The sequence below is a fragment of the Watersipora subatra genome, chromosome 3 (genome assembly GCF_963576615.1).
Source record: "Watersipora subatra chromosome 3, tzWatSuba1.1, whole genome shotgun sequence".
NCBI classification, from domain to species: Eukaryota; Metazoa; Bryozoa; class Gymnolaemata; order Cheilostomatida; family Watersiporidae; genus Watersipora; species Watersipora subatra.
This window is the reverse complement of record NC_088710.1, coordinates 32,826,640-32,854,377: the sequence shown is the minus strand read 5'-3', so window position 1 is coordinate 32,854,377 and position 27,738 is coordinate 32,826,640. Positions and strand designations below refer to the sequence as shown.

At 37.8% G+C, this 27,738-nt stretch overlaps 1 protein-coding gene across 1 annotated transcript; it reads left to right on the top strand.

Moving 5' to 3' along the window:
- The first annotated feature begins 15,098 nt into the window (after positions 1 to 15,098).
- On the top strand, positions 15,099 to 26,996 carry LOC137390519 (leucine-rich repeat and death domain-containing protein 1-like). The gene is made up of 25 exons (XM_068076848.1): positions 15,099 to 15,145; positions 16,235 to 16,372; positions 16,506 to 16,643; positions 16,777 to 16,914; positions 17,048 to 17,185; positions 17,319 to 17,456; positions 17,590 to 17,727; positions 17,861 to 18,001; positions 19,334 to 19,471; positions 19,608 to 19,748; positions 19,882 to 20,022; positions 20,156 to 20,296; positions 22,344 to 22,481; positions 22,621 to 22,758; positions 22,892 to 23,029; positions 23,163 to 23,300; positions 23,434 to 23,571; positions 23,711 to 23,848; positions 23,982 to 24,119; positions 24,253 to 24,393; positions 25,720 to 25,857; positions 25,997 to 26,137; positions 26,274 to 26,414; positions 26,548 to 26,688; positions 26,822 to 26,996. The coding sequence occupies exons 1-25, from the start codon at positions 15,099 to 15,101 to the stop codon at positions 26,994 to 26,996; spliced, it is 3,420 nt and encodes a 1,139-aa protein (XP_067932949.1).
- The last annotated feature ends 742 nt before the right edge of the window (positions 26,997 to 27,738 follow it).

Genomic DNA, 27,738 nt, shown 5'->3' with positions numbered 1-27,738 from the left:
TGCTATCACTTTTTAAATCATCATCATCTGAGCTTACGATATTATGACTAAGGTTTGCGCTAGAAGCATTCACATCTGCGGGCTGCTCTGTTACTGAGTTATTTAAAACTGATTTGTCCTGACCAGATTGGCTATCAACAAGGCTCTCCTCAGCACTGGAGGTCGACCCCTGTCCCTGGGACATGTTTACAAACTGATTAAGTTTAACACCAAGTAGGATGCCCTTAAAGTGGATGTGATTGGCTTACAAAAGCGTTAACGAAATCAAAATAACTACCTTCTTTTAAAAAAACTTTTCAAAAACTCTTAGTAAGTTTGCAACAAAGTAATACTGTAAAAATTCTCTAGACAATTAATGTAAAACGTTACTAAATGACTAAAAATGTCCAATATGTTTATGCTTGAGACTTATCTGGAGTTCCGTGGTGTTGCTGGCACGGCTTCTGGTGATAGTGCTTGATCTGTCCTCGCTGCTAGTAGATGTCTCTTGTAGATCAATATGGCAAATGTTTGTTGTGCAGTTTTATGATGTATACGTCGGTTGCTGACAACGGTTTAAGCTGTTGAAAGTATTCTGATGATTTTCTCAATTGATTGTCTGTTGGTGTAGCGGTACGTTGCTACTAATGTTATTTAGTCGTTCTGTGACTTTCTCAATCTGCTGTCTGTCTGTTGGTGTAGCGGTACGTTGCTACTAATGCTTATGTTGGTGTAGCGATAAGTTGCTACTAAAGCTTCTGTTGGTGTAGCGGTACGTTGCTACTAATGCTTCTGTTGGTGTAGCGGTACGTTGCTACTAATGCTTCTGTTGGTGTAGCGGTACGTTGCTACTAATTCTCCTCCTTAACATAGAGCTAAGGCTTCACTGTAGGGTTTTGTAAAAAACCCCCGAAAACTCGGATTGTTATTTGGAATTGCGTAATTAAGGAGACTTTACTGATCTGGAAGTTTGCCTCATAACTGATTTATTAGCAATAAGTAAGGCATTATCCAGTACCGTGAAGCCTGCAATTACATAGTACTAATTAGACAAAATCCATATTTGAATAGTTATATAACAAGCAAAAACAAAGCAATAATAAAGCATAGTTCATTCTTCAAATTTGACAGAAAAATATGGTGTAATTCACTGACCTGTTCTTCTTTCTACAATTCCAACTAGTCTGACTTGAAGATAAACTGTGAAGCTATATATATATATATATACACGTGGAGGTCAACTAAGGACATTAGGGTAATTAGTGCAAAAAATACTGGCCATCCACATCCACATCCTAAGGACAGCATGACTAATCCTACCCATCCGGTTACATCACAGAGGTGGCGTCAGGATTCCAGTGCAGCCGCTGAGGTCAACCCCATTAATAGACAGTTTAAATAAACAAGATGCGTTTTAGTAATTGTATGTGAATGGTTAATTGCAGCCAATGTGATGAGTGCTATCTAATTTTACTACAGCCCTGATGATGAGGAAATTGACTGGCATACGAAACCTCTTCATGGTGCTTACCACCAACAAATATCTAAGGTTGGCGATCTTCACCAGACATATATGTGGCTGAACAAAGGAAACCTAACGGCCAATACAGAGTCGCTAATCATGGCAGCCCAGGAGCAAGTGCTCCCAACAAGGCAACTCCAAACGAAAATCTATCACACTAGAGACGATCCTAGATGCAGACTGTGCAAAGATGCACCTGAGACCATCCAACACATCATCAGTGGATGCAGACAGCTAGCAGGGAACGCATACACTGAGCGGCACAATCATGTCGCAGGTATTGTGTATAGAAGTCTATGTGATGAGTATGGCCTTAATAAACCACAACACTGGTGGGAAGCTCCTGGTAAGGTCAATGAAAATGACCGCGCTAAGATCCTCTGGGACTTCTACATCCAAACTGACAAGCATGTCCTAGCAAACCAACCAGGTATAGTGGTGGTAGACAAGGAGAACAAGAGGGCTACTATAATAGATATAGCAGTACCCAATGACTACCATATAGCCAGCAAAGAAAAGGAAAAGATAGAAAAATATCTCCCTCTTGGAGAAGAAATTGAAAAATGCTGGAATGTAAGAACAACCGTAATCCCAGTAGTCATTGGGGCACTGGGCGCAATAACACCGGCGCATAAAATGTGGCTTGCCCAAATACCAACAACAATCAACTCAGGTGAGTTGCAGAAAAGTGCGCTATTGGGAACAGCTAAGATCTTGAGACGAGTGCTCAAACTCCCAGGTCTCTGGTAGGAGACCCGAGTTAGAGCAGAATTTACCACCCATACGGGGTATCCGGGGTGAGGAAACAATTTTTTATATATATATATATATATGTATATATATATAACCAAATAAACTTAGTAGGTTTTGCTACAGTAAGGATATAATTACTATGAACTTAGAAAACAAAATAAAAGTTGTGAATATGGAGAATTAATAATAGCAATTATTGCAATTATATATATTATATGTATATTATAAATATATATGTTATATATATTTAACATATTATGTTAAATATATATATAGGTATTCATACATGTATATAGATATATATAGGTATATATATATAAGTATATATAAATACATATATATATATTTATATACATATATACATATGTACAGTACTGTATTGTCCTATTAGGAGACTCCGGAACCATCCGGAGTACTTTTCTTCTGTCAAAATCTCGGAAATTGTGAACACGGCATAGTGTAAACGATGGAAGTCATTACGTGACACTAAAATTCTCAGGTCCGTATTCCCTGAGGCGGCTGGGCAGCTGAGTCGCCCCAACCTTTTAGTGATCTTCGGCGGCTAATTAGTAAGAATTTCAGTCTAAGCTCATTCGCTTGGAATTTCCAACAACTAATTACTTAGCGCTCTAGCGATGAAGTAGAGAGGCTGACTAATCTAGTATTGGCTTTGCCTGCCACCAATGCGGTAGGCGAGAGATACTTTTCTGCATTGAAGCGAATCCAAACATCGATGAGGAACACCATAGGGCAGATTGTCTAAATAATCTTCTAATATTACACATATATAAAGATGTTGATATAGATACAGAATCAGTTGTGAAAGATTTCTGCCATGGAACTCATTGACGGAAGAAGAGCTTTTTAAAAGACAAGTGTCAAGCTATAACAATCAATATTTTATATACAAATGTACATGTATGTATATTTATGAACATAAATGTAAATATACATATATGGTTACAACTCAAAACCATGTACAGTCAAACATGGATAACTCGTCCACGGATAGCTCGAACACATGGTTAATTCGAACATCTCCTTTGGTCCGTTCCCACGTAATGATAAATTGCTATAGATAACTCGAACTCAACACTGTTAATTCGAACTGTTTTTTGCCCAACAGCTACCGAAACGGTTGTTTTCGCTTTAGAAAATCACTTTATTCAAAGCCATAGAGGTAAACTTCATCTTTTCGTAATTCATAAGCGTCGTTATTACCACCATCGGCAAAATAGTTTTGTCAACGACTTTTCTAAAAGTTTGGTGAAATTTGATTTATACTGCGATACGATGAATAGCACGGGTTAGCCGGGTCACGCGCGCAAGAATTTTCGCCACGCGCATACAAAACAAAAATCGCATGTTGTTTTGTATGTGCGTGGCGAAAATCCTTGAGTGCGTGACTCGGCTAGCCCGTGATGAATAGTTTTCCGACGTTGATTCCGTGTTGAATCAACGTCGGAATGTTGAATGTTTAAAACGTCTTAAAAAATGTTGTAATTAAACGTATACGTTGTCTGAGCTACAAAAAACTATTCATCGTTTGACCTAAACACAGAATACGTGTGTACATTCAATAAGTATCTATTAAAAAGCGTGAGTGATATAGAATGTACCGTAAAACCTCGTAAAACTTCTAATTGAACTGCCTTGGAGTGTTGCTCTTAACGAATCCCAGGTAAAGTAAGGTAATCTGCATAAACTTCAAGAAAAAACGGCAAAATTGATCGTGGGTAAAACCCCAAAAGAAAAAAATGTCTTTTCTTTTGAGCATTTCAACAACGATCAAGTTTTGCCGATGTCAATCTGAAAAACGTCCTGGCAATAACATCACCTCAAACAACAAACCAATCTCAAGTGATAGAAAAATATCTATACTTTTTCATGAAAACGTTTTAAACTTTACATTAGAAGCATTTAATTTGAAACAAGCCATTTGTGCTTTTGATTTATATTATAGTTAGTATATGTACATGTATCTACTAATAAATAAGTAAATATATGGACTTGTGACAATGCTCTGATAACTTGAATGCTCTGATAATTCGAACACTTTTGCTCGATCCCTTGAAGTTCGAGTTATCCATGTTTGACTGTATATGGACTTGTGACAATGCTCTGATAACTTGAATGCTCTGATAATTTGAACACTTTTGCTCGGTCCCTTGAAGTTCGAGTTATCCATGTTTGACTGTAATTCTGTAGCTCTTTGCAAGACTTGAAATGACTCATCTTGGCAGGACCTGGATATCCATCTTAAATAATATGAGATACGCTTTAAAATGCTCTAATTTTGCTCTTAATTCTCAAAATTCTCTCGGGGGAGGGCCCCCGAACCCCCCTTCTTTGGGAGGGCACTTCAGCCCCACTCCCTGACCCTATCCGCACGACCGATTCAGGCCTCTGGTAACTACTAATTGACAGTCTCCTGACCACTTTTTCTTTGGACAATACAGCCCTGCATATGTATATATATACTATATATATATATATATATATACATATATATATATGTATATATATATATAATAATTTAAAAGAAGATAAAAATTTTGACTATTATATTTACACTACTAATAGTTTCGTGTTAAAAACACTCATCATTTTTAACACGAAACTATTAGTAGTGTAAATATAATAGTCAAAATTTTTATCTTCTTTTAAATTATTCTATATGCACTGCCTTTATGGCATTGAGCACTTTTTAGTCAGAAGATTTCCACTAGATATATTAGTATATATATATATATATATGTATGTATATATATATATATATATATATATACAGTCAAACATGGATAACTCGAACTTCAAGGGACCGAGCAAAAGTGTTCGAATTATCAGAGCATTCAAGTTATCAGAGCACTGTCACAAGTCCATATATTTACTTATTTATTAGTAGATACATGTACATATACAAACTATAATATAAATCAAAAGCACAAATGGCTTGTTTCAAATTAAATGCTTCTAATGTAAAGTTTAAAACGTTTTCATGAAAAAGTATAGAGATTTTTCTATCACTTGAGATTGGTTTGTTGTTTGAGGTGATGTTATTGCCAGGACTTTTTCAGATTGACATTGGCAAAACTTGATCGTTGTTGAAATGCTCAAAAGAAAAGACCATTTTTTCTTTTGGGGTTTTACCCACGATCAATTTTGCCGTTTTTTCTTGAAGTTTATGCAGATTACCTTACTTTACCTGGGATTCGTCAAGAGCAACACTCCGAGGCAGTTCAATTAGAAGTTTTACGAGGTTTTACGGTATATTCTATATCACTCACGCTTTTTTAATAGATACTTATTGAATGTACACACGTTTTCTGTGTTTAGGTCAAACGATGAATAGTTTTTTGTAGCTCAGACAACGTATACGTTTAATTACAACATTTTTTAAGACGTTTTAAACATTCAACATTCCGACGTTGATTCAACACGGAATCAACGTCGGAAAACTATTCTTCACGGGCTAGCCGAGTCACGCACTCAAGGATTTTTGCCACGCACATACAAAACAACATGCGATTTTTGTTTTGTATGTGCGTGGCGGAAATTCTTGCGCGCGTGACCCGGCTAGCCCGTGCTATTAATCGTATCGCAGTATGAATCAAATTTCACCAAACTTTTAGAAAAGTCGTTGACAAAAATATTTTGCCGATGGTGGTAATAACGACGCTTATGAATTACGAAAAGATGAAGTTCACCTCTATGGCTTTGAATAAAGTGATTTTCTAAAGCGAAAACAACCGTTTCGGTAGCTGTTGGGCAAAAAAACAGTTCAAATTAACAGTGTTGAGTTCGAGTTATCTATAGCAATTTATCATTACGTGGGAACGGACCAAAGGAAATGTTCGAATTAACCATGTGTTCGAGCTATCCGTGGACGAGTTATCCATGTTTGACTGTATATATATATATATATATATATATATATATATATATATATATATAGTATATATATACATATGTATATATATGTATATAAATATATATATGTATTTATATATACTTATATATATACCTATATATATATCTATATACATGTATATATACCTATATATATATTTAACATAATATGTTAAATATATATATATATAGGTGTGAAGGTATGTATATAGAAAGTGAAGGTCGCACAAAACCTTTACAATATTATTGTAAAGGTTTGTGCGACCTTCACTTTCCTCCACTAGCACAAGACTCGGTGCATGAGTTTATACATATATTTTCTGCTTAGTTCATAAGTTGTACAAAAATGATCAAGTAACAGGCAATGAACAGGCCCAAAGCAGCTCTGCTTTTCTACACAAATGTTCAAGATTATATAGCTAGTAAGCTCCGCCTCCATTCTATTTGACTGGACCCGGCATGGCTCGGCTCAGCTCGGTCTTGACTTGGCATGGCTCTGGCTTGGCTAAACTCTGACCTCGTCATTCTGCCTGACTGAGCACAGCCTGGCTTGGCTTAGCTTAGCCCTAGGCTCAGCTCTCAGTGGATCACATTCCACAACACTCTCCCTCCATTGGTGACCAGGGTCTCCAATCTAGACCTTGGGAAAGAGCTTATGGTAGCCACTCGGCAGACCTCCTCCTCTCCTGTCAGGGTTTTGTCCAGGTCCTCGTCATCTGCTTCGGAGGCAGCTTCTCTGGGGCAGCTCGTGCTGGCCTTGGCAGTTGCCTCCTCCCACTCCTAATCTCCCTTGGGTGCTGCCACAACTACCGGCTCCGGTGCACCCAGTGCTTCCTCAGCTTCTATCAAGCTAGTTGTGACCGAAGTCAATAAATCCTGTAGCGAGGTGTTACCTTTTCTACCCATTTTCTCGAGTGCTCTAATGTCGTCCAGAGAAAATGAGTGTTTTAAAAAGAAAGCTTTGGTCGCGCCCGTGAGGATCGTTTTGCTGCCTTCCTGTTCGACCTCCGGTCCGTTTTCCAACAATTCCATGGAGTAGCATACCCTATCTCCGTATCGTTCTGGCATTCTGGTGGTCCGGGCTGACCTCAGATTGTGTTTGATTGAATTATGTTGTGGTTTCTTCGGTCTCCACCAGGTTTGCTTCAGGTTCTCTCGGAACTTTTCCCGTGTGACCAGATTGATTTTCTCGGAGCTCGGAGGGCGTCTTTGGCTTTCTCCTTCCTCCGGTCCGGTCGAATTTTCTCTCGGAATTATTTCCTCCCCTCGTCTTTTTCCCAAGCAACGTTTCCCAGGTGGAGGGTGGCATTATGGGTACAGGGTCTATTCTGACCTCCTCCTGCCTCTTCTCTTGCCTGCTGGGTCAAGCTCCTTTCATGTTAGGACCCTCCTTGACTCCAAGGTGGCCGGGCTTGCCCCAACCTTTCTGGGTAAGCATGATAAAGTTGCAGCCTTCCTTCGCTCTGAATGGAAGACTGACCCTGTCATGCCACCAGATATGTGTGGTTCCTCCAAGCCTTCAGGACTTGGTATGGTCCCACGCACTTCGTCTGCAGCTTGGGATTTTTTTCCCGTCTCCGGCGTTTATTCGTGTGCCATACCCAGTCGCCTGGGACATACATCGGTTGCTCCCCTGGTCCTCCTGTATCACCTCTATCTGATTTTGTCGTAGCGCCTCGTGCGCCGTCTGCAGCCTCCACTGCACCTTAAGGACGTGCTCGTGGGCAGAAAAGCACTCGGTCGGTGGTGGGTGGCTTTCCAGCTGGTCCTGCAATCTCAGCTCCCATCCCAACATGAACACGTTGGCTGTCTCTCCGGTTGCGGAGTGAGGGTGCTTCGGTATGCCTTTATCAGCTGGGGAAACAGAAGGTCCCACTTGTTCTGTCCTCGGGTCAAAAGTAGTGCCCTCAAGGAGTCCCCGAGTCCCCGATTGTTCCGTTCAACGATTCCGTTGGCCTGTGGTTGGTAAGGAGGCGTATGGGGTTTTCCCACATTCCAGAGTTGGCACAGTTTGGTCATCAGTTGGCTCTCAAACTGTGCTCCCTGGTTCGTGTGGATCTGCTTGAATAACCCCAGGTAGCAGAAGACCCGCTCATCCAGTGCATTTGCAACCACTGGAGCCGTGGCGTCAAGTAGTGCCAGTGCGTCCTACCATCGGGTGAAGTAGCCGGTGAGAACCAGCACTCACTTGTTCCCCCTAGGCGTGACCAGAAATGGCCCCACCAGGTCCACGGCCAATTTCTGCCATGGTCGTCCGGCGTATACGACCTTCGGCTGCCTTTGTCTCTCCATGCTTTGTGGCCTGAGACACCTCACAACTCTTGATAAACCGTCTGACAGTGGTCGTCAGTCCGTGCCACTACCAAGTCAGCTGGAGGCCGCTTATTGTTCTTCTAACCCCAGATTGAGCCAGGGTGTGAGTTTTGCCACACCGTAGTCTCCCGCATGGCCGGGGGGCAGATGGCGCACCATCTGGCGTGGCCCTGCAAAGCCACGTGTGCTTCCAGCATGCCGTCATGTCGTATGCGCGGAGAGCCTCACATGTGATGCAGGGTATCCAGCTCTCTGCTCCCGACTTCCAGGTGTTCCGCTGGCACTTCGTCCCCTGAGGTGATGGCAGGATACATGATGGCCACGGGTCGTTGTCCAGTGGCCTGTGTCCTTGCCAGCTCGCCCTTTGGTCCTGTTATCTCTGGTGTGGCCGGTAGCCCCTCGGAGGAACCTCCGGCACCCAGATTCAATCCCGCCACTGTTGGGACGGGAGTCCTGTGCGAGTTGCCGGCCGGCCCTTCGGGGTATGCGACGTTGCCCAGGGTCGAGAGCGGGAGTCCCATCCAGGCAACAGGTCGGTACCCACACGGCTAACGAGCCTTGTTCTTTTGCCAACTCCTTCCGTGAGGGGCCCCGCCCCTCTGCTCAATGCTCGCGCATTGCCAGGTTTGCCTGCTCAACCCATCTGCATTCCCGTGGCGAGTCCCTGACCGATGCTGCAGGGCGTAGCGGAACTCAGCCAGGATCTCTAGCCACTGGGCTACCTGGTTCGAGAGTTCCCTTCTCCTGCATCGCCACCGAAGTGACACGTGGTCCGTCCGTAGGAGGAACTCCTGGCCATACAAATATGGCTGAAAGTGCTTCACCGCCTTTACCACCGCAAGCAACTCCCGTCGAGTGACGCAGTAATTGCGTTCCGAGGAGATAAGGGTCTTGCTGTAGTAGGCAATGACTCTCTCGCAGCCCTCCTGTACTTGGGACAGCATGGCTCCCTCCCCACATCCGCTGGCATCTGTGTCCAGGATGTACTGCCTCCGGGGATCCGGCTAGCCCAAGATCGAGGCGATGCTAATGCTATCTTTCAGTGCATTGAAGGCAATCTGTTCCCTTTCTGTCCATCTCCAGGGCTCTTCTTCTGCAGTCAGTTGGTGCAAGGGATGCGCTATAATGGCAAACTTCGGGATATATTGTTGGTAGTAGCCGACCGTCTCGAGGAATCCATGGAGTTCTTTCACTCTGCGCGGGCTTGGCCATTCCGTGACTGCCTTCACCTTGTCGGGGTCTGTAGAGACTCTGTCCTGGTTTACTTTGTGGCCCAGCAAAGATTGAAATCCGTTATGATTACCAATAGAGCGATAGCCATATCATTGCAGCCAAGCCGCATAGACAGAAAAGAACAACTCCCTTTCAGTGCAGCTGATGCATCAGGTGCAGTACGTCTCGTGGCAAGCTGTTGTGTTGCTCGCCCGCTCGATGGGGGACAACTCTGCAAAAACAACAGTTTGTCAAGACAGGCTACATTGGTAAAATAATCAACATGCGCCATAGCAATATTTATAGCCGGAATCCAGATATATGATGATGACATACTTTGAGAAGTATATATAGATATGCATACTAGCTGGATGCCTTGCATTGCACGAGCAATGAAAAAGTCTTTTGTTATTTAAGCTACATGAGATTGATGGATACATTGGGTAATATATGTTGCTACATATATTACTTGTGTTACGCAAGTCGTTACAGCTTGCTCTCTCGCTTTCATTAGTAACCGTAATAATAAATTTAGTAACTAGCTTACTAAAATTGGCCATCGGCAATGTGCCAGGCTAATGGGAACTGAAAGTCACCTACATTACCTCTCACTGTTTATAAGCTGACTTTTAATACCCATGCAACTCCGGACATTAACTAGTATAAACATATGTGACACTCTATACATCTGAAATACTTTCTAAGGTCTTGTCTACCCACATGCACACGACAGTAGACTACAGAACTTAGGCCACACATACCTATACCCCTAAAAGATGCATCACATGCACAAATACCTTGAACAATGATAGGTGAAGGCTATGTCACCCTTGCTGGATATTCATGTCTCTATTTAAAGTTTGTCAGCATGTTAATTTATTATGGACAATCACCCTTTGCGATGGTAATAAAATTAGAGCAATTTATTTGCACTGTTCTATTTTTGATTAAGACAAAACACTTTGTTTGTAATGAAAATCTGTTAACCACCAAATGACACCATGATATAGCACCAGATTTTTTTCAAAACCAATCTATCCTTACCGATATTTTATACTGCTTCGGGTCAGAAAGCAATCGAATGCAGAGTACCATCACAATGAAACAGTTTTTCTAATAGACTTGCGCCAAAACCTCTGCATTTAATAGTTTAGGAGTTAATGTTAAAAGCCATTTGTTAGGCCTAGATTAATTCAGACCTTCTGTTTGAGTTTGCCAATTCTTGTGGGCCCAGCGTCTCGACTAGCTGCAGAGTTTCTGTACATGTGGGCCTTATCACACATTTACAAGTAAGAACTAAGCTTTCATTTATTTTGTTTAACTTAATCAATATTATAACTATATATTTTATTTTTGGTTTAGTGTTATATTTCTAATAACTGATGAAATAACATACACACACACGCACGCACCTGCACCACACACCACATACCACACACCACACCACATATCACACACCACTCACCACACACCACACACCTTACACCACACACAACATACCACACACCACACACCACATACATACTTAAAGTTCATTGATTAAATTCAATAACATTCAATTAAACATTCAATCTACTAGTGAGTTTTTATTGGTTGTTGTTATTGTTTAATCATGTAAGTTTTTATTTTAAAGTGTTTTATAAACAGTAAATGGACACCCTGTAGCCTTCCTAACACTCCTTTGGTCAATCACATAAGTGTCAGTTTATTATTTACTGACGTGTAGTCCAACACATTCCTTTACACATGTTGATACTAGAGCAGTCAGCTTTGTTAGTTACTAAAATGTTCAATTTAATCAGCTAGTGTAGTCAAACCGTAACCAGTATGTATCTTGGTTAATTGATTAACCTTTTACCAGTTCCCTGTGGCAACAAACATTCCTGAGTCACCAAAAACAAAACAATTATTATTATGGAACAAACAATAACAAACGAATAACAACAAATAGGCTACAGACCTAAATTGGACCGCAAGATTTATTCAAAGGCTACATTATATTCTGTTTCTGTATAGAACTGTATCTCCATTAATTGGTTAAGTTGCTGTCACCAATGTCTACTAGCATGAGATTGGTCCAATATTTTACGGCTATCAAGTTAATAATATTATGTACTAACTAGTATTAACTTATTATGTACTGACTAGTTAATGCCGTGCATGTGGAAAATAAACGGAGTCATTAGAGCATTCTTCAAATGAAATATTGTAATATGTAATAGCCTGAACTTTTAAATTCTGTGTCAACCATTTTGTGCCCTTATTTTGTGCCACTACTCATAAGTTTTAATTTACAATGTGATTGCTAGACATTTAATTATATGCACTTTATATTATTATAATTATTTATGTTATTACTTTTAGCTACTACAGTAGGTTACAGACATTCTGGTCAGCCAGAGTGGAAGGGTGAACTTGGTAAGCTTACTATAAAGATAGTGCATGATGAGAGGGAGATTAGAGCAGACTTGGAAGGACATCAAATAACTCACCTATATATATTAGATCTATTACCATTGTTTCTATTATTACTTTTAGCTACTACAGTAGGTTACAGACATTCTGGTCAGCCAGAGTGGAAGGGTGAACTTAATACGCTTACTATAAAGAGAGTGGATGATGAGAGGGAGATTAGAGCAGACTTGGAAGGACATCATATAACTCACCTATATATTAGAGGAGACAATCACCTGTCACTACCTGACATAGCTCCTCGTGTCACTCATTTTTGCCTATCTGACACTTCGCAAATAGAAAGGTATAATTTTGTCATGAGCAAGGATAAAACATGAATACTTTCCCGCATACAAGTAAAACTTTATTTATGATCACTTCTGCATCCTAACTTTTTTACAAATGACATATAATTTGAGCAAATGTTTGATTCGAAATGCGCATTTAACTTGACAAGTTTAGCAGTGTCCAAAATTTCTTGATCAAGGTTACTCACCACATTGCAGTTTTGTAAGTCAGTCCGTATGCGCACGATTCTTCACTTGTTTAGCGTCTTTGTAGTTTTAATTATGTTATACAGTGTTTCTAGTTTTTTCATTTTAATATCATGAGTTTCAAAGGTGATGTTTTTTTATAATAAAAACAATGAATAGTACAAAACACATTCAGATATCTTTGAATTAATTGTTTATAAACTCTGAATTCATCTATTAATATCCTAGAGTAAATGTGAAAGTGATGCGGAAGAAAGACAGCAACTAGTCAAGTTAGATAGGCTGATTATGATGACAAAAATTAAATTTTTATCAAAAATTAAATAAAAAACAAACTATTATTTATTATTGAGTTATATATACATGCATTTATGTGTGCACTTATATATGCATAATATAATTGAAAAATAGATATAACAATAAGTTATTTATTTATAAAGCTAAACAAAACTTTAGCTTTATGAGCAAAAATTCTTTGTCACTTTCTTTACCTACACACTGTTTCCAGTATTACCTAGTCTAAACCTGTAATTTACCTGTATTTAACATAAAGGAATTGTGACAAACAATATTATTTTATTTATTATTACTTAATTTAGTTCCTTGCATATAACTGATTTTTTACATAAAAACTTTGTTGATACTTTAATATAACACACTAGTGCTGGGCACGGGTAGTGATACTCGTTGAACTCGCTGGTTTATCTTCTCTCGAGTATCGGGTAATAGAAATTTCGGGTATTCCGGTCCTTCGGATTCGGGTTTTGACATTCAAGTTCGGGCTTTGGTACACGGATCCGTCGGGTAGTTTTAACAAAAACTCGGTCTATTGCACCCTGCGCTCTTAGTCTGGGACTACAGGGCATTTCTGTGTCATTTTTGCTAAGGAGGCATGACAATGGGGTTTAACGAGTTTTTAATTTAATAGATAGAATGAAACATATCATACCTTATTTACTATACCTACTAGAAATATTGTAATCAAGCAGTGATTATTTGTCATTAAAAAGTGAGAAGAAATACTTACATGTACATCAAATTTTATTTGCGCAATTAGCCAAATCGGCTTCGTAAACAAATCTATGCCTTTTTTAATACGGCACGTGTTCGCTATCACCGATAACACAGGTCCTTAGTCTGTTTCTGCTATCGCCTTGTTGGAAACAGCCATCAGCGTTGGTAGTATACTAGTAGCAGTGAGAATTTAATAACTCTGTTTAAATTGATTACCACAGCTAGCTATTATGGATTACATAATTCATTATAACCAAGTTTTACTAAGCCAACACGCCTTACTAACGGAAAAAGCCGATAATGTAGTTTTTTATGAGATTTGGAGCACCATCTACAAAAAGTCAGAGAGGTACATAGAACATGCTTAAGTATTAAGCTACCATAGACCCTATCTTCTGCCACCTGTTGACACGAAAATGCCCTGTAGCCCCAGACTATCTTGACTGTTTAACAATCCACCGGTTAACGCTGCGAGTACGAATGTCAGTCGATAACAACTGAAAAATGATAAATAAAATGAAAAGAAATATAATTGCTTTGTAAATTTGAAGATATATCTGTTTAGAAAATTTAAACATAAAATCCATATCAACAAACCCGATACCCGAAAAACCCGTAGGCAAAGAAATACCCGAGCCTAGCACTACTAGCTACCCGATACTCGAAAAACCCGAACAGAAGGGAGCGGGTCTAAACCCGTTGACCAAGAAGTACTCGTGCCCAGCACTATAACACACTCATGTTGATGTTAAATTTAGCTACCTGTAAAGGTTGCCTGTGGGGCGCCTTACTAGCTTGGCACCCAAGCTAGTCGAAACAACGCAGTATGTTTCAAAACAGTATGTATTTCGCTTCACGTGAAATACAGTAGAGAACATGCATTAGCAACAAGACGCTAAACAACTCTGAGTCTCTGTGCCTATGCCTGGCTTTTATACAGTCTGTCAAAGGCTTCGGCTCAACCACTTTTCTAGTCAGATCCAGATTGAATGTTGAGCGGTGCTGACATGAGTTGAGTCAGTCATCGGTGTGTTTACTGGCCTACCTTCCACCACGCACTGCCCCATTGGTAGCGTCAGTTTCTAATTCGAAAGCAGGAGAAGGGCCAATTAAGCCCAAGCTCTGAACTGCCGGGCTCCATGTTCCAGCTTCCAAAGTTCCCTATGCAATAGCCATTTCTCCCTTGTATCAATTTTGCCTCTAGTCATGGCTCTTTGGGTTTCTTTGATTACCGTCTCTCAGTTGTAGAAATACATGTATTTGTTTAATTGCCTCGTCTATTCATTTGCTCACTCAGAGACTGGCTATTTGAGCTCCTTCCTATCAGTTCTGTCATTGTTCTAGAGGTTGGCGTTGCCAATGGGTATCCTAGTTGACAGAGCTTTGAGGGAGTGAAACCTGGTGGTGGGAATGTCGGGGCTATTGTGTGCTGTTGGCTTGTTCATTGGATGGCGAGTGCTGGCATTTCTGGCTGCGCTGCAGACGGTCCTGCGTTGTGAGCGTTGGGCTACATGGGGTTATTTTTGTTTGTTGGTCCCATCTTCTATCAGCAATGAATCTCTTCCACTCAGGGTTTTCCACCAAGTAAACAACCATAGTTTATCTTGTTTTGTAGACTGGCTTGTTTGATGTCACAGTTCCTGGTCTCTCTGTGCATTCTGCCAAGAGCAAGCGCATAAAAACGTTGCAGAATGATTGATTAAGTGAAATCTGTGGTGGCTCATGGTGTAGCTGCGTCTTTCATACCATCATTTCCACTCTTGCAGGGAATCTGCTACTCTGTCTACATTTGTGGGGGGCTGGTACCAAATAGCTATTGATACTGAACTCTTGTTTTCTCTAGTTAGTAGCCAACGAGTTGCTATTCCTTTTTACTATTTTTACAGGTGGAACTTGAATTGGGACGAGTGGCTGCATTTTTTTGTAGGATTCGTTAATTTAATGTTGATTTGAAATACCCCGTCCTCAGAGTCTGACAATTTGTTTTTTCTTCTCTTAGATTCTCTTGTAGACTCGACGCTGGAAGGCATCGTAGGAGGCCAAGGGGCTAACCAGATTGGATATAATTTTATTATTCTGTTCTGGGCTGGGTAACTTTGCTCATTTCATGTTGGATCCCCCATCTAGGTTCCGGAAGCGGAAGGCTGACTCAGATTTACTTGGAATGCTCAGTTTGGCTTGAGATGATTTTCATTCTGAACGGGGGACTGTCCTTGCCACTCTACGAAATGTGTGGTTGAACAAGTGTCTCAGAATTTAATATGACATCAAAAACTTGCCTTGCAGCTTTGGGTTGTCCCCTTCCTTCTTCCATTGTTCAACACCCACGCATAGTCTCCTAGAGCATACATAGGTGGCTCTTCTCACTCCTTTTTGCCGAATATTCAACTAGCGCTGCTGAAGGGCAACCTGCACTACCTCCCACTTCTTCTGAATTTATACCACATATTTGCTGGCTGGAAAGGAGTCTGTAAAAGGGGATGACTCCTCCGTTGTTTTGGCATTTTCAAGTCCTGACCCTAGCTAGTTCAATATAAAGATGAACTATACTCAGTAAGTACTTGTTCATGCTAATTTATTTTAGGTTGGGCAATATGAAGTCACTGAAAAAATTGAAACTTCTTGGCAACACGATTAGCGTTGTTCCTGAAGCTGTCACTGAGCTGAGTTCACTTGAAGAGCTAGACATGTCCTCATGCAATATAAGACAACTCCCACAGAGGTATGTCAATAGATTAGCAGGGCTAGTCTATTAATTCTTGAAATGCAGCTACCTCCATTCTTCTGTTATTCAACATCTGATGTAATAGAAACTCACGAGTTTAGTAAAAATTATCATGTTAATATTATTTCAGGTTGGGGAATATGAAGTCACTGAGAGTATTGAAACTTTCTTGCAACAACATTGAAAATGTTCCTTGGACTATCACTGAGCTGAATTCACTTGAAGAGCTTGACATGTCCTCATGCGGGATAACGCATCAGCCAAATAGGTATGTCAATATATTAGTAGGGCTACTCTATTAATTCTTGAAATGCAACTACCTCCATTCTTCTGTTATTCAACATCTGATACAATAGAAACTCACGAGTTTAGTAAAAATTATCATGTTAATATTATTTCAGGTTGGGGAATATGAAGTCACTGAGAGTATTGAAACTTTCTTGCAACAACATTGAAAATGTTCCTTGGACTATCACTGAGCTGAATTCACTTGAAGAGCTTGACATGTCCTCATGCGGGATAACGCATCAGCCAAATAGGTATGTCAATATATTAGTAGGGCTACTCTATTAATTCTTTAAATGCAACTACTTCCATTCTTCTGTTATTCAACATCTGATACAATAGAAACTCACGAGTTTAGTAAAAATTATCATGTTAATATTATTTCAGGTTGGGGAATATGAAGTCACTGAGAGTATTGAAACTTTCTTGCAACAACATTAAAAATGTTCCTAGGACTATCGCTATGCTGAATTCACTTGAAGAGCTCGACATGTCCTCATGCGGGATAACGCATCTACCAGATACGTATGTCAATATATTAGTAGGGCTACTCTATTAATTCTTGAAATGCAACTACTTCCATTCCTTTGGTATTCAACATCTGATACAATAGAAACTCACGAGTTTAGTAAAAATTATAATGTTAATATTATTTCAGGTTGGGGAATATGAAGTCACTGAGAGTATTGAAACTTTCTTGCAACAACCTTGAAGTTGTTTCTGAAGCTGTCACTGAGCTGAATTCACTTGAAGAGCTAGACATGTCCTCATGTGGGATAACGCATCTACCAGATAGGTATGTCAATATATTAGTAGGGCTACTCTATTAATTCTTGAAATGCAACTACTTCCATTCCTTTGGTATTCAACATCTGATACAATAGAAACTCACGAGTTTAGTAAAAATTATAATGTTAATATTATTTCAGGTTGGGGAATATGAAGTCACTGAGAGTATTGAAACTTTCTTGCAACAACCTTGAAGTTGTTTCTGAAGCTGTCACTGAGCTGAGTTCACTTGAAGAGCTAGACATGTCCTCATGTGGGATAACGCATCTACCAGATACGTATGTCAATATATTAGTAGGGCTACTCTATTAATTCTTTAAATGCAACTACTTCCATTCTTCTGTTATTCAACATCTGATACAATAGAAACTCACGAGTTTAGTAAAAATTATAATGTTAATATTATTTCAGGTTGAGGAATATGAAGTCACTGAGAGTATTGAAACTTTCTTGCAACAATTACATTAAGGTTGTTTCTGAAGCTGTCACTGAGCTGAGATCACTTGAAGAGCTAGACATGTCGTCATGCCATATACACCAACTACCAGAAAGGTATGTCAATATATTAGTAGAGCTACTCTCTTAATTCTTGAAATGCAACCACCCCAATTCATTTGTTATTCAACATCTGATGCAATACAAACACACGAGCTCAGTAAAAATGATCCCACGACCAAACACGAGCAAAGCAATTGTTTAGGAGCTTCATGATGAATGCATATGCGCACACAACTCTCAAAGAATTATCCATCAACGGCCATTACCAAACCCTTGTATCAAAATCCCATCAAATATTTTAACCATTTTTGTGTAGAGTCGTTTAAGTATAATAATGATACAAAACACATATAAACATATTAAATATGTTACCAATTCTTTGAAAAGTTGACGCAGTATCATAAAAGTATTCAATCTGATTAGATTATACATAAATAGACAGATTAATTTGGCCTAAAATCGCAATAATAACTTAACAAGCCTTTTTTAATCAAAATTAAGACCGACCGTCGAAACGCCGATAAGGCCGCGTGACAAAGAGTAGAACCATTAAGTTGTGCGCATTTCACGAAAAAAACAGGCACCTTTCACCAGTCTATGGCATTGTCCAATTGCCTAAGGTTTTTGGTATTAACGTAGAAGTGCTGAAACGTAATCAATTTTTTGCCGATTCTACCGGACTCTGACATTTCCGACACTTATAATGAGTACTTTGGTTTTCCAACTGATGTCCAAAGTGATAAAAGTAAAGGAAATGATGATGATATTTGATGATAATGATAATGATAATGATGATATGTTACTGTTATTATTTTTCTAAAGATTTTGTTAATGATACCCCGGCTGTGCCCAATATCGCGGTACTGCAAAGCAGTTTTTCATATCTTAAAAATTAAGTAATAGGCATAGATTTTTTATAGATATATATCTATTTCTATGAAAATCAGCTAAATTCTGTGTAGATTTTTAAATTCAGCATAAATTTTTAGATTTTACATATAAACACAGAAATGTAGATAAATATCACAACATATTGATATTGGTTGCTATGACCAATGATATACAGCACCCCCAGCGTGTGTATATAACACAGCAGCTTGCCATTTTACTTCCAATATTGCATTTCTCCTATTGCAGCGGAGATATATTATAAACATATAATCTTTTCCTTTCATTGTTGCTGTTTGTTGTATATAATAACATTCAGTACATTACTGCTACCATTGCAGTTCTCCTATTGCAGTTCTCTTATTGCAGTGCAGTGCCATTTGACTGCTAATATAGCATTTCTCAACCGGCAGTACCCTTTCCTTTTTCATTATCACTTTGGTCATGGGCTGTATGACAGGGGGATTTCTAGTTATGTTAAAATTATTATTATTTCAGTTTAAGGAATATGAAGTCACTGAAAGTATTGAAACTTTCTCACAACATCATTCAAGTTGTTCCTGAAGCTGTCACTGAGCTGAGTTCACTTGAACTGCTAGACATGTCCTCATGCAATATAAGACAACTACCAGAAAAGTATGTCAATACATTAGTAGAGTTACTCTATTATTTCGTGAAATGCAACTACCTCTATTCCTCTGTTATTCAACATCGGACGCAATAAAAACACTCAAGTTCAGTTAAAACTATTATGTTAAAATTATTATTTCAGGTTGGGGAATATGAAGTCACTGAAAACATTGAGACTTTCTGACAACAAGAATATTGAAGTTTTTCCTGAAGCTGTCACTGAGCTGAGTTCACTTGAAGTGCTAGACATGTCCTCATGCAATATAAGACAACTACCAGATAAGTATGTCAATACATTAGTAGAGTTACTCTAATATTTCGTGAAATGCAACTACCTCCACTCCTCTGTTATTCAACATCTGATGCAATAGAAACTCACGAGTTCAGTAAAAATTATTATATTAATATTGTTTCAGGTTGCGGAATATGAAGTCACTGAGAATATTGGGACTTTCTGACAACAAGAAAATTGAAGTGGTTCCGGAGGCTGTCACTGAGCTGAGTTCACTTCAAGTGTTAAACATGTCCTCGTGCAATATAAGACAACTCCCAGAGAAGTATGTCAATATATTAGTAGAGCTACGCAATTAATTCGTGAAGTGCAACTGCCTTGATTCATCTGTTATTCAAAATCTGATACAATAAAAACTCACAAGTTCAATGGAAATTATTATATTAATATTATTTCAGGTTGGGGAATATGAAGTTACTGAGAGTTTTGACACTTTCTGACAACATCAACATTGAAGTTGTTCCTGAGGCTGTCACTGAGCTGAGTTCACTTGAACTGCTAGACTTGTCCTCATGCAATATAAGACAACTCCCGGAGAGGTATATCAATAGATTAGTAGAGCTATTCTATTAATTCGCGAAATGCAACCACCTCCATTCCTCTGTTAGTCAACATCTGATGCAATAAAAACTCACAAGTTCAGTGGAAATTATTATATAGCACTATCAAAAATCTAATAACACTTGATATCTTATATATTGGTATAGAGCAGGTTTTAACATGGTCGGTGAAATTAGGTAATGAGAAAACTTATTAAATATTTTTTGGAATTTTAAGGTTTGACTTAATTTTAACGCAATACAATTTGTTGGTAGCATTATTACAAACAGTTTAGATATTTTAACGTTGACACAACTTTAATTTGACCAATATATATTTTTTAAATAAACAGTTTGCCGTTATTTGAAAATAGAAAGTACATTTGAAGCTGAAGTGTTACAAAATATGATTTACAAAATCACAGGTGACTTATGCTAGTTAATTAATAATTTTAGCCTTGTTGCTGCGTGGTTATGATGAAGATAGAATGGTCAATCGGAAATTACATAAATAAGTTGCGCGAGCAAAGTAATTTTTATACTCATGGCTAAAGAATTATTCCCAGTAGATTTTATTTTGATTAAATGCACTCAGCGTTTGTGAGACTGGCAGAATAAAGTTATATATATGCTTAATTGAACAATACTTTATTAAGAATAATGCAAATAAGTTGAATTTTACATAAGTTTTCAATAATCATTTAGCAAAAACAAAAAGATATAATTATAAGATCGATTATTCAATTCATAAAAATTTGTAAGCTTATTTAAAAATTCAGTTATAAGATTAATTATTTGATTTTATAAGATAGAAGTTTATAGGTTTCGATGGTGTGCAATATGTTACTGTTATTATTTTCTTAAAGATTCTGTCGTCGATATTATGTTTTGGCCCAAATTTGATGATACAGCCACACTGTTTTTATTATCTGCAAAATTAGGAATAAGTAACACATTTTGTAAAATATATGCAGCTATTTTCATGACAGCCAGTTGAAACGCGTTTTGATATTTGAATTCACCATAGCTTTTTATATTTAAATGCAGAAACTTAGATAAATATCACAATTCCTTGATATTGGTTGTTATAACGTTTTGAAATGTAAACAAAATTTTGCATTAGTTTTCGTTTCTTAAACTTTAACACCAGTTTTCTCAGAACTATGTTTTTGCACTAATGGTAAACATTCATTCAGTTTATTGACCATAAAATCTGCTGTAATTAAGCTGGAATCTGCTACTCTGTCTACATTTGTGGGGGGCTGGTACCAAATAGCTATTGATACTGAACTCTTGTTTTCTCTAGTTCAGTAGCCAACGAGTTGCTATTCCTTTTTACTATTTTTACAGGTGGAACTTGAATCGGGACGAGTGGCTGCATTTTTTTGTAGGATTCGTTAATTTAATGTTGATTTGAAATACCCCGTCCTCAGAGTCTGACAATTTGTTTTTTCTTCTCTTAGATTCTCTTGTAGACTCGACGCTGGAAGGCATCGTAGGAGGCCAAGGGGCTAACCAGATTGGATATAATTTTATTATTCTGTTCTGGGCTGGGTAACTTTGCTCATTTCATGTTGGATCCCCATCTAGGTTCCGGAAGCGGAAGGCTGACTCAGATTTACTTGGAATGCTCAATTTGGCTTGAGATGATTTTCATTCTGAACGGAGGACTGTCCTTGCCACTCTACGAAATGTGTGGTTGAACAAGTGTCTCAGAATTTAATATGACATCAAAAACTTGCCTTGCAGCTTTGGGTTGTCCCCTTCCTTCTTCCATTGTTCAACACCCATGCATAGTCTCCTAGAGCATACATAGGTGGCTCTTCTCACTCCTTTTTGCCGAATATCCAACTAGCGCTGCTGAAGGGCAACCTGCACTACCTCCCACTTCTTCTGAATTTATACCACATATTTGCTGGCTGGAAAGGAGTCTGTAAAAGGGGATGACTCCTCCGTTGTTTTGGCATTTTCAAGTCCTGACCCTAGCTAGTTCAATATAAAGATAAACTATACTCAGTAAGTACTTGTTCATGCTAATTTATTTTAGGTTGGGCAATATGAAGTCACTGAAAATATTGAAACTTTTTGGCAACACGATTAGCGTTGTTCCTGAAGCTGTCACTGAGCTGAGTTCACTTGAAGAGCTAGACATGTCCTCATGCCATATAAGACAACTCCCAGAGAGGTATGTCAATATATTAGTAGGGCTAGTCTATTAATTCTTGAAATGCAACTACCTCCACTCCTCTGTTATTTAACATCTGATGCATAAGAAACTCATGAGATCAGTAAAAAATATTATGCTAAAACTACTATTATTTTAGGTTGGGGAATATGGAATCATTGAAAATACTGAAAATTTCTGGCAACACGTTTGAAGTTGTTCCTGAGGCTGTCACTGAGCTGCGTTCACTTGAAGAGCTAGACATGTCCTCATGCGGGATAACGCATCTCCCAAATAGGTATGTCAATAGATTAGTAGAGCTACTCTATTAATTCTTGAAATGCAACTACTTCCATTCTTCTGTTATTCAACATCTGATGTAATAGAAACTCACGAGTTTAGTAAAAATTATAATGTTAATATTATTTCAGGTGGTGGTATATGAAGTCACTGAGAATATTGAAACTTTCTTGCAACAACATTGAAGTTGTTCCTGAGGCTGTCACTGAGCTGCGTTCACTTGAAGAGCTAGACATGTCCTCATGCGGGATAACGCATCTACCAGATACGTATGTCAATAGATTAGTAGAGCTACTCTATTAATTCTTGAAATGCAACTACTTCCATTCTTCTGTTATTCAACATCTGATGTAATAGAAACTCACGAGTTTAGTAAAAATTATAATGTTAATATTATTTCAGGTTGAGGTATATGAAGTCACTGAGAATATTGAAACTTTCTTGCAACAACATTGAAGTTGTTCCTGAAGCTGTCACTGAGCTGCGTTCACTTGAAGAGCTAGACATGTCCTCATGCCATATAAGACAACTACCAGAGAGGTATGTCAATAGATTAATAGAGCTACTCTATTAATTCGTGAAATGCAACTACCTCCATTCTTCTGTTATTCAACATCTGACGCAATAGAAACTCACGAGTTTAGTAAAAATTATAATGTTAATATTATTTCAGGTTGAGGTATATGAAGTCACTGAGAATATTGAAACTTTCTTGCAACAACATTGAAGTTGTTTCTGAAGCTGTCACTGAGCTGCGTTCACTTGAAGAGCTAGACATGTCCTCATGCCATATAAGACAACTCCCAGAGAGGCATGTCAATATATTAATAGAGCTACTCTATTAATTCTTGAAATGCAACTACCTCCACTCCTCTGTTATTTAACATCTGATGCATAAGAAACTCATGAGATCGGTAAAAAATATTATGCTAAAACTACTATTATTTTAGGTTGGGGAATATGGAATCATTGAAAATACTGAAAATTTCTGGCAACACGTTTGAAGTTGTTCCTGAGGCTGTCACTGAGCTGCGTTCACTTGAAGAGCTAGACATGTCCTCATGCGGGATAACGCAACTACCAGGAAGGTATGTCAATATATTAGTAGGGCTACTCTATTAATTCTTGAAATGCAACTACTTCCATTCTTCTGTTATTCAACATCTGATACAATAGAAACTCACGAGTTTAGTAAAAATTATAATGTTAATATTATTTCAGGTTGAGGAATATGAAGTCACTGAGAGTATTGAAACTTTCTCGCAACAACATTAAAAATGTTCCTAGGACTATCGCTATGCTGAATTCACTTGAAGAGCTCGACATGTCCTCATGCGGGATAACGCAACTACCAGATACGTATGTCAATATATTAGTAGGGCTACTCTATTAATTCTTGAAATGCAACTACTTCCATTCCTTTGGTATTCAACATCCGATGTGATAGAAACTCATGAGTTTAGTAAAAATTATAATGTTAATATTATTTCAGGTTGGGGAATATGAAGTCACTGAGAGTATTGAAACTTTCTTGCAACGACTACATTAAAGTTGTTTCTGAAGCTGTCACTGAGCTGAGATCACTTGAAGAGCTAGACATGTCGTCATGCCATATACAACAACTCCCAGAAAAGTATGTCAATATATTAGTGGAGCTACTCTCTTAATTCTTGAAATGCAACTACCCCAATTCATTTGTTATTCAACATCTGATGCAATACAAACACACGAGCTCAGTAAAAATGATCCCACGACCAAACACAAGCAAAGCGATTGTTTAGGAGCTTCATGATGAATGCATATGCGCACACAACTCTCAAAGAATTATCCATCAACGGCCATTACCAAACCCTTGTATCAAAATCCCATCAAATATTTTAACCATTTTTGTGTAGAGTCGTTTAAGTATAATAATGATACAAAACACATATAAACATATTAAATATGTTGCAAATTCTTTGAAAAGTTGACGCAGTATCATAAAACTATTTAATCTGATTAGATTATACATAAATAGACAGATTAATTTGGCCTAAAATCGCAATAATAACTTAACAAGCCTTTTTTAATCAAAATTAAGACCGACCGTCGGAACGCCGATAAGGCCGCGTGACAAAGAGTAGAACCATTAAGTTGTGCGCATTTCATGAAAAAAACGTGCACCTTTCACCAGTCTATGGCATTGTCCAATTGCCTAAGGTTTTTGATATTAACGTAGAAGTGCTGAACTGTAATCAATTTTTTGCCGATTCTACCGGACTCTGACATTTCCGACACTTATAATGAGTACTTTGGTATTCCAACTGATGTCCAAAGTGATAAAAGTAAAGGAAATGATGATGATATTTGATGATAATGATAATGATGATATGTTACTGTTATTATTTTTCTAAAGATTTTGTTAATGATACCCCGGCTGTGCCCAATATCGCGGTACTGCAAAGCAGTTTTTCATATCTTAAAAATTAAGTAATAGGCATAGATTTTTTATAGATATATATCTATTTCTATGAAAACCAGCTAAATTCTGTGTAGATTTTTAAATTCAGCATAATTTTTTAGATTTTACATATAAACACAGAAATGTAGATAAATATCACAACATATTAATATTGGTTGCTATGACCAATGATATACAGCACCCCCAGCGTGTGTATATAACACAGCAGCTTGCCATTTTACTTCCAATATTGCATTTCTCCTATTGCAGCGGAGATATATTATAAACATATAATCTTTTCCTTTCATTGTTGCTGTTTGTTGTATATAATAACATTCAGTACATTACAGCTACCATTGCAGTTCTCCTATTGCAGTTCTCTTATTGCAGTGCAGTGCCATTTGACTGCTAATATAGCATTTCTCAACCGGCAGTACCCTTTCCTTTTTCATTATCACTTTGGTCATGGGCTGTATGACAGGGGGATTTCTAGTTATGTTAAAATTATTATTATTTCAGTTTAAGGAATATGAAGTCACTGAAAGTATTGAAACTTTCTCACAACATCATTCAAGTTGTTCCTGAAGCTGTCACTGAGCTGAGTTCACTTGAAGAGCTAAACATGTCCTCGTGCAATATAAGACAACTCCCAGAGAGGTATATCAATATACTATTAGAGCTACTCTAATAATTCGTCAAATGCAACTACCTTTATTCCTCTGTTATTCAACATCTCATGCAATACAAACTCACGAAGTCGGTAAAAATTATTATGTTCAATATATTATTATTTCAGGTTGGAGAATATGAAGTCACTAAGAACATTGAAACTTTCTGACAACAAGAAAATTGAAGTTTTTCCTGAAGCTGTCACTGAGCTGAGTTCACTTGAAGTGCTAGACATGTCTTCATGCAATATAAGACAACTCCCAGAGAGGTATGTCAATACATTAGTAGAGCTACTCTATTAATTCGTGAAATGCAACTACCTCAATTCCTCTGTTATTCATCATCGGATGCAATAAAAACAATCGAGTTCAGTTAAAACAATTATGTTAAAATTATTATTTCAGGTTGCGGAATATGAAGTCACTAAGAACATTGAGACTTTCTGACAACAAGAAAATTGAAGTTTTTCCTGAGGCTGTCACTGAGCTGAGCTCACTGCAAATGCTAGGCATGTCTTCATGCAATATAAGACAACTCCCAGATAGGTATGCCAATATGTTAGTAGAGCTACTCTATTAATTCTTGAAATGCAACTACCTCCATTCATCTGTTATTCAACATCTGATGTAATAGAAACTCACGAGTTCAGTAAAAAGTATTATATTAATATTATTTCAGGTTGCGGAATATGAAGTCACTGAGAATATTGGGACTTTCTGACAACAACAAAATTGAAGTGGTTCCGGAGGCTGTCACTGAGCTGAGTTCACTTCAAGTGCTAAACATGTCCTCGTGCAATATAAGACAACTCCCAGATAAGTATGTCAATATATTAGTAGAGCTACGCAATTAATTCGTGAAGTGCAACTGCCTTGATTCATCTGTTATTCAAAATCTGATACAATAAAAACTCACAAGTTCAATGGAAATTATTATGTTAATATTATTTCAGGTTGGAGAATATGAAGTCACTGAGAGTTTTGACACTTTCTGACAACATCAACATTGAAGTTGTTCCTGAGGCTGTCACTGAGCTGAGTTCACTTGAACTGCTAGACTTGTCCTCATGCAATATAAGACAACTCCCGGAGAGGTATATCAATAGATTAGTAGAGCTATTCTATTAATTCGCAAAATGCATTTACCTCCATTTCTCTGTTAGTCACCATCTGATGCAATAGAAACTCACGAGTTCAGTGGAAATTATTATATAGCACTATCAAAAATCTAATAACACTTGATATCTTATATATTGGTATAGAGCAGGTTTTAACATGGTCGGTGAAATTAGGTAATGAGAAAACTTATTAAATATTTTTTGGAATTTTAAGGTTTGATTTAATTTTAACGCAATACAATTTGTTGGTAGCATTATTACAAACAGTTTAAACATTTTAACGTTGACACAACTTTAATTTGACCAATATATATTTTTTAAATAAACAGTTTGCCGTTATTTGAAAATAGAAAGTACATTTGAAGCTGAAGTGTTACAAAATATGATTTACAAAATCACAGGTGACTTATGCTAGTTAATTAATAATTTTAGCCTTGTTGCTGCGTGGTTATGATGAAGATAGAATGGTCAATCGGAAATTACATAAATAAGTTGCGCGAGCAAAGTAATTTTTATACTCATGGCTAAAGAATTATTCCCAGCAGATTTTATTTTGATTAAATGCACTCAGCGTTTGTGAGACTGGCAGAATAAAGTTATATATATGCTTAATTGAACAATACTTTATTAAGAATAATGCAAATAAGTTGAATTTTACATAAGTTTTCAATAATCATTTAGCAAAAACAAAAAGATATAATTATAAGATCGATTATTCAATTCATAAAAATTTGTAAGCTTATTTAAAAATT

What these genes read in the sequence shown, in the direction of transcription:
- LOC137390519 (XM_068076848.1), top strand. Translation starts at nt 15,099, where the DNA reads ATGGCGAGTGCTGGCATTTCTGGCTGCGCTGCAGACGGTCCTGCGTT. An exon ending in ATAAGACAACTCCCACAGAG is followed by an intron (nt 16,373 to 16,505) that starts GTATGTCAATAG and finishes ATATTATTTCAG; the next exon opens with GTTGGGGAATATGAAGTCAC. An exon ending in ATAAGACAACTCCCAGATAA is followed by an intron (nt 26,689 to 26,821) that starts GTATGTCAATAT and finishes ATATTATTTCAG; the next exon opens with GTTGGAGAATATGAAGTCAC.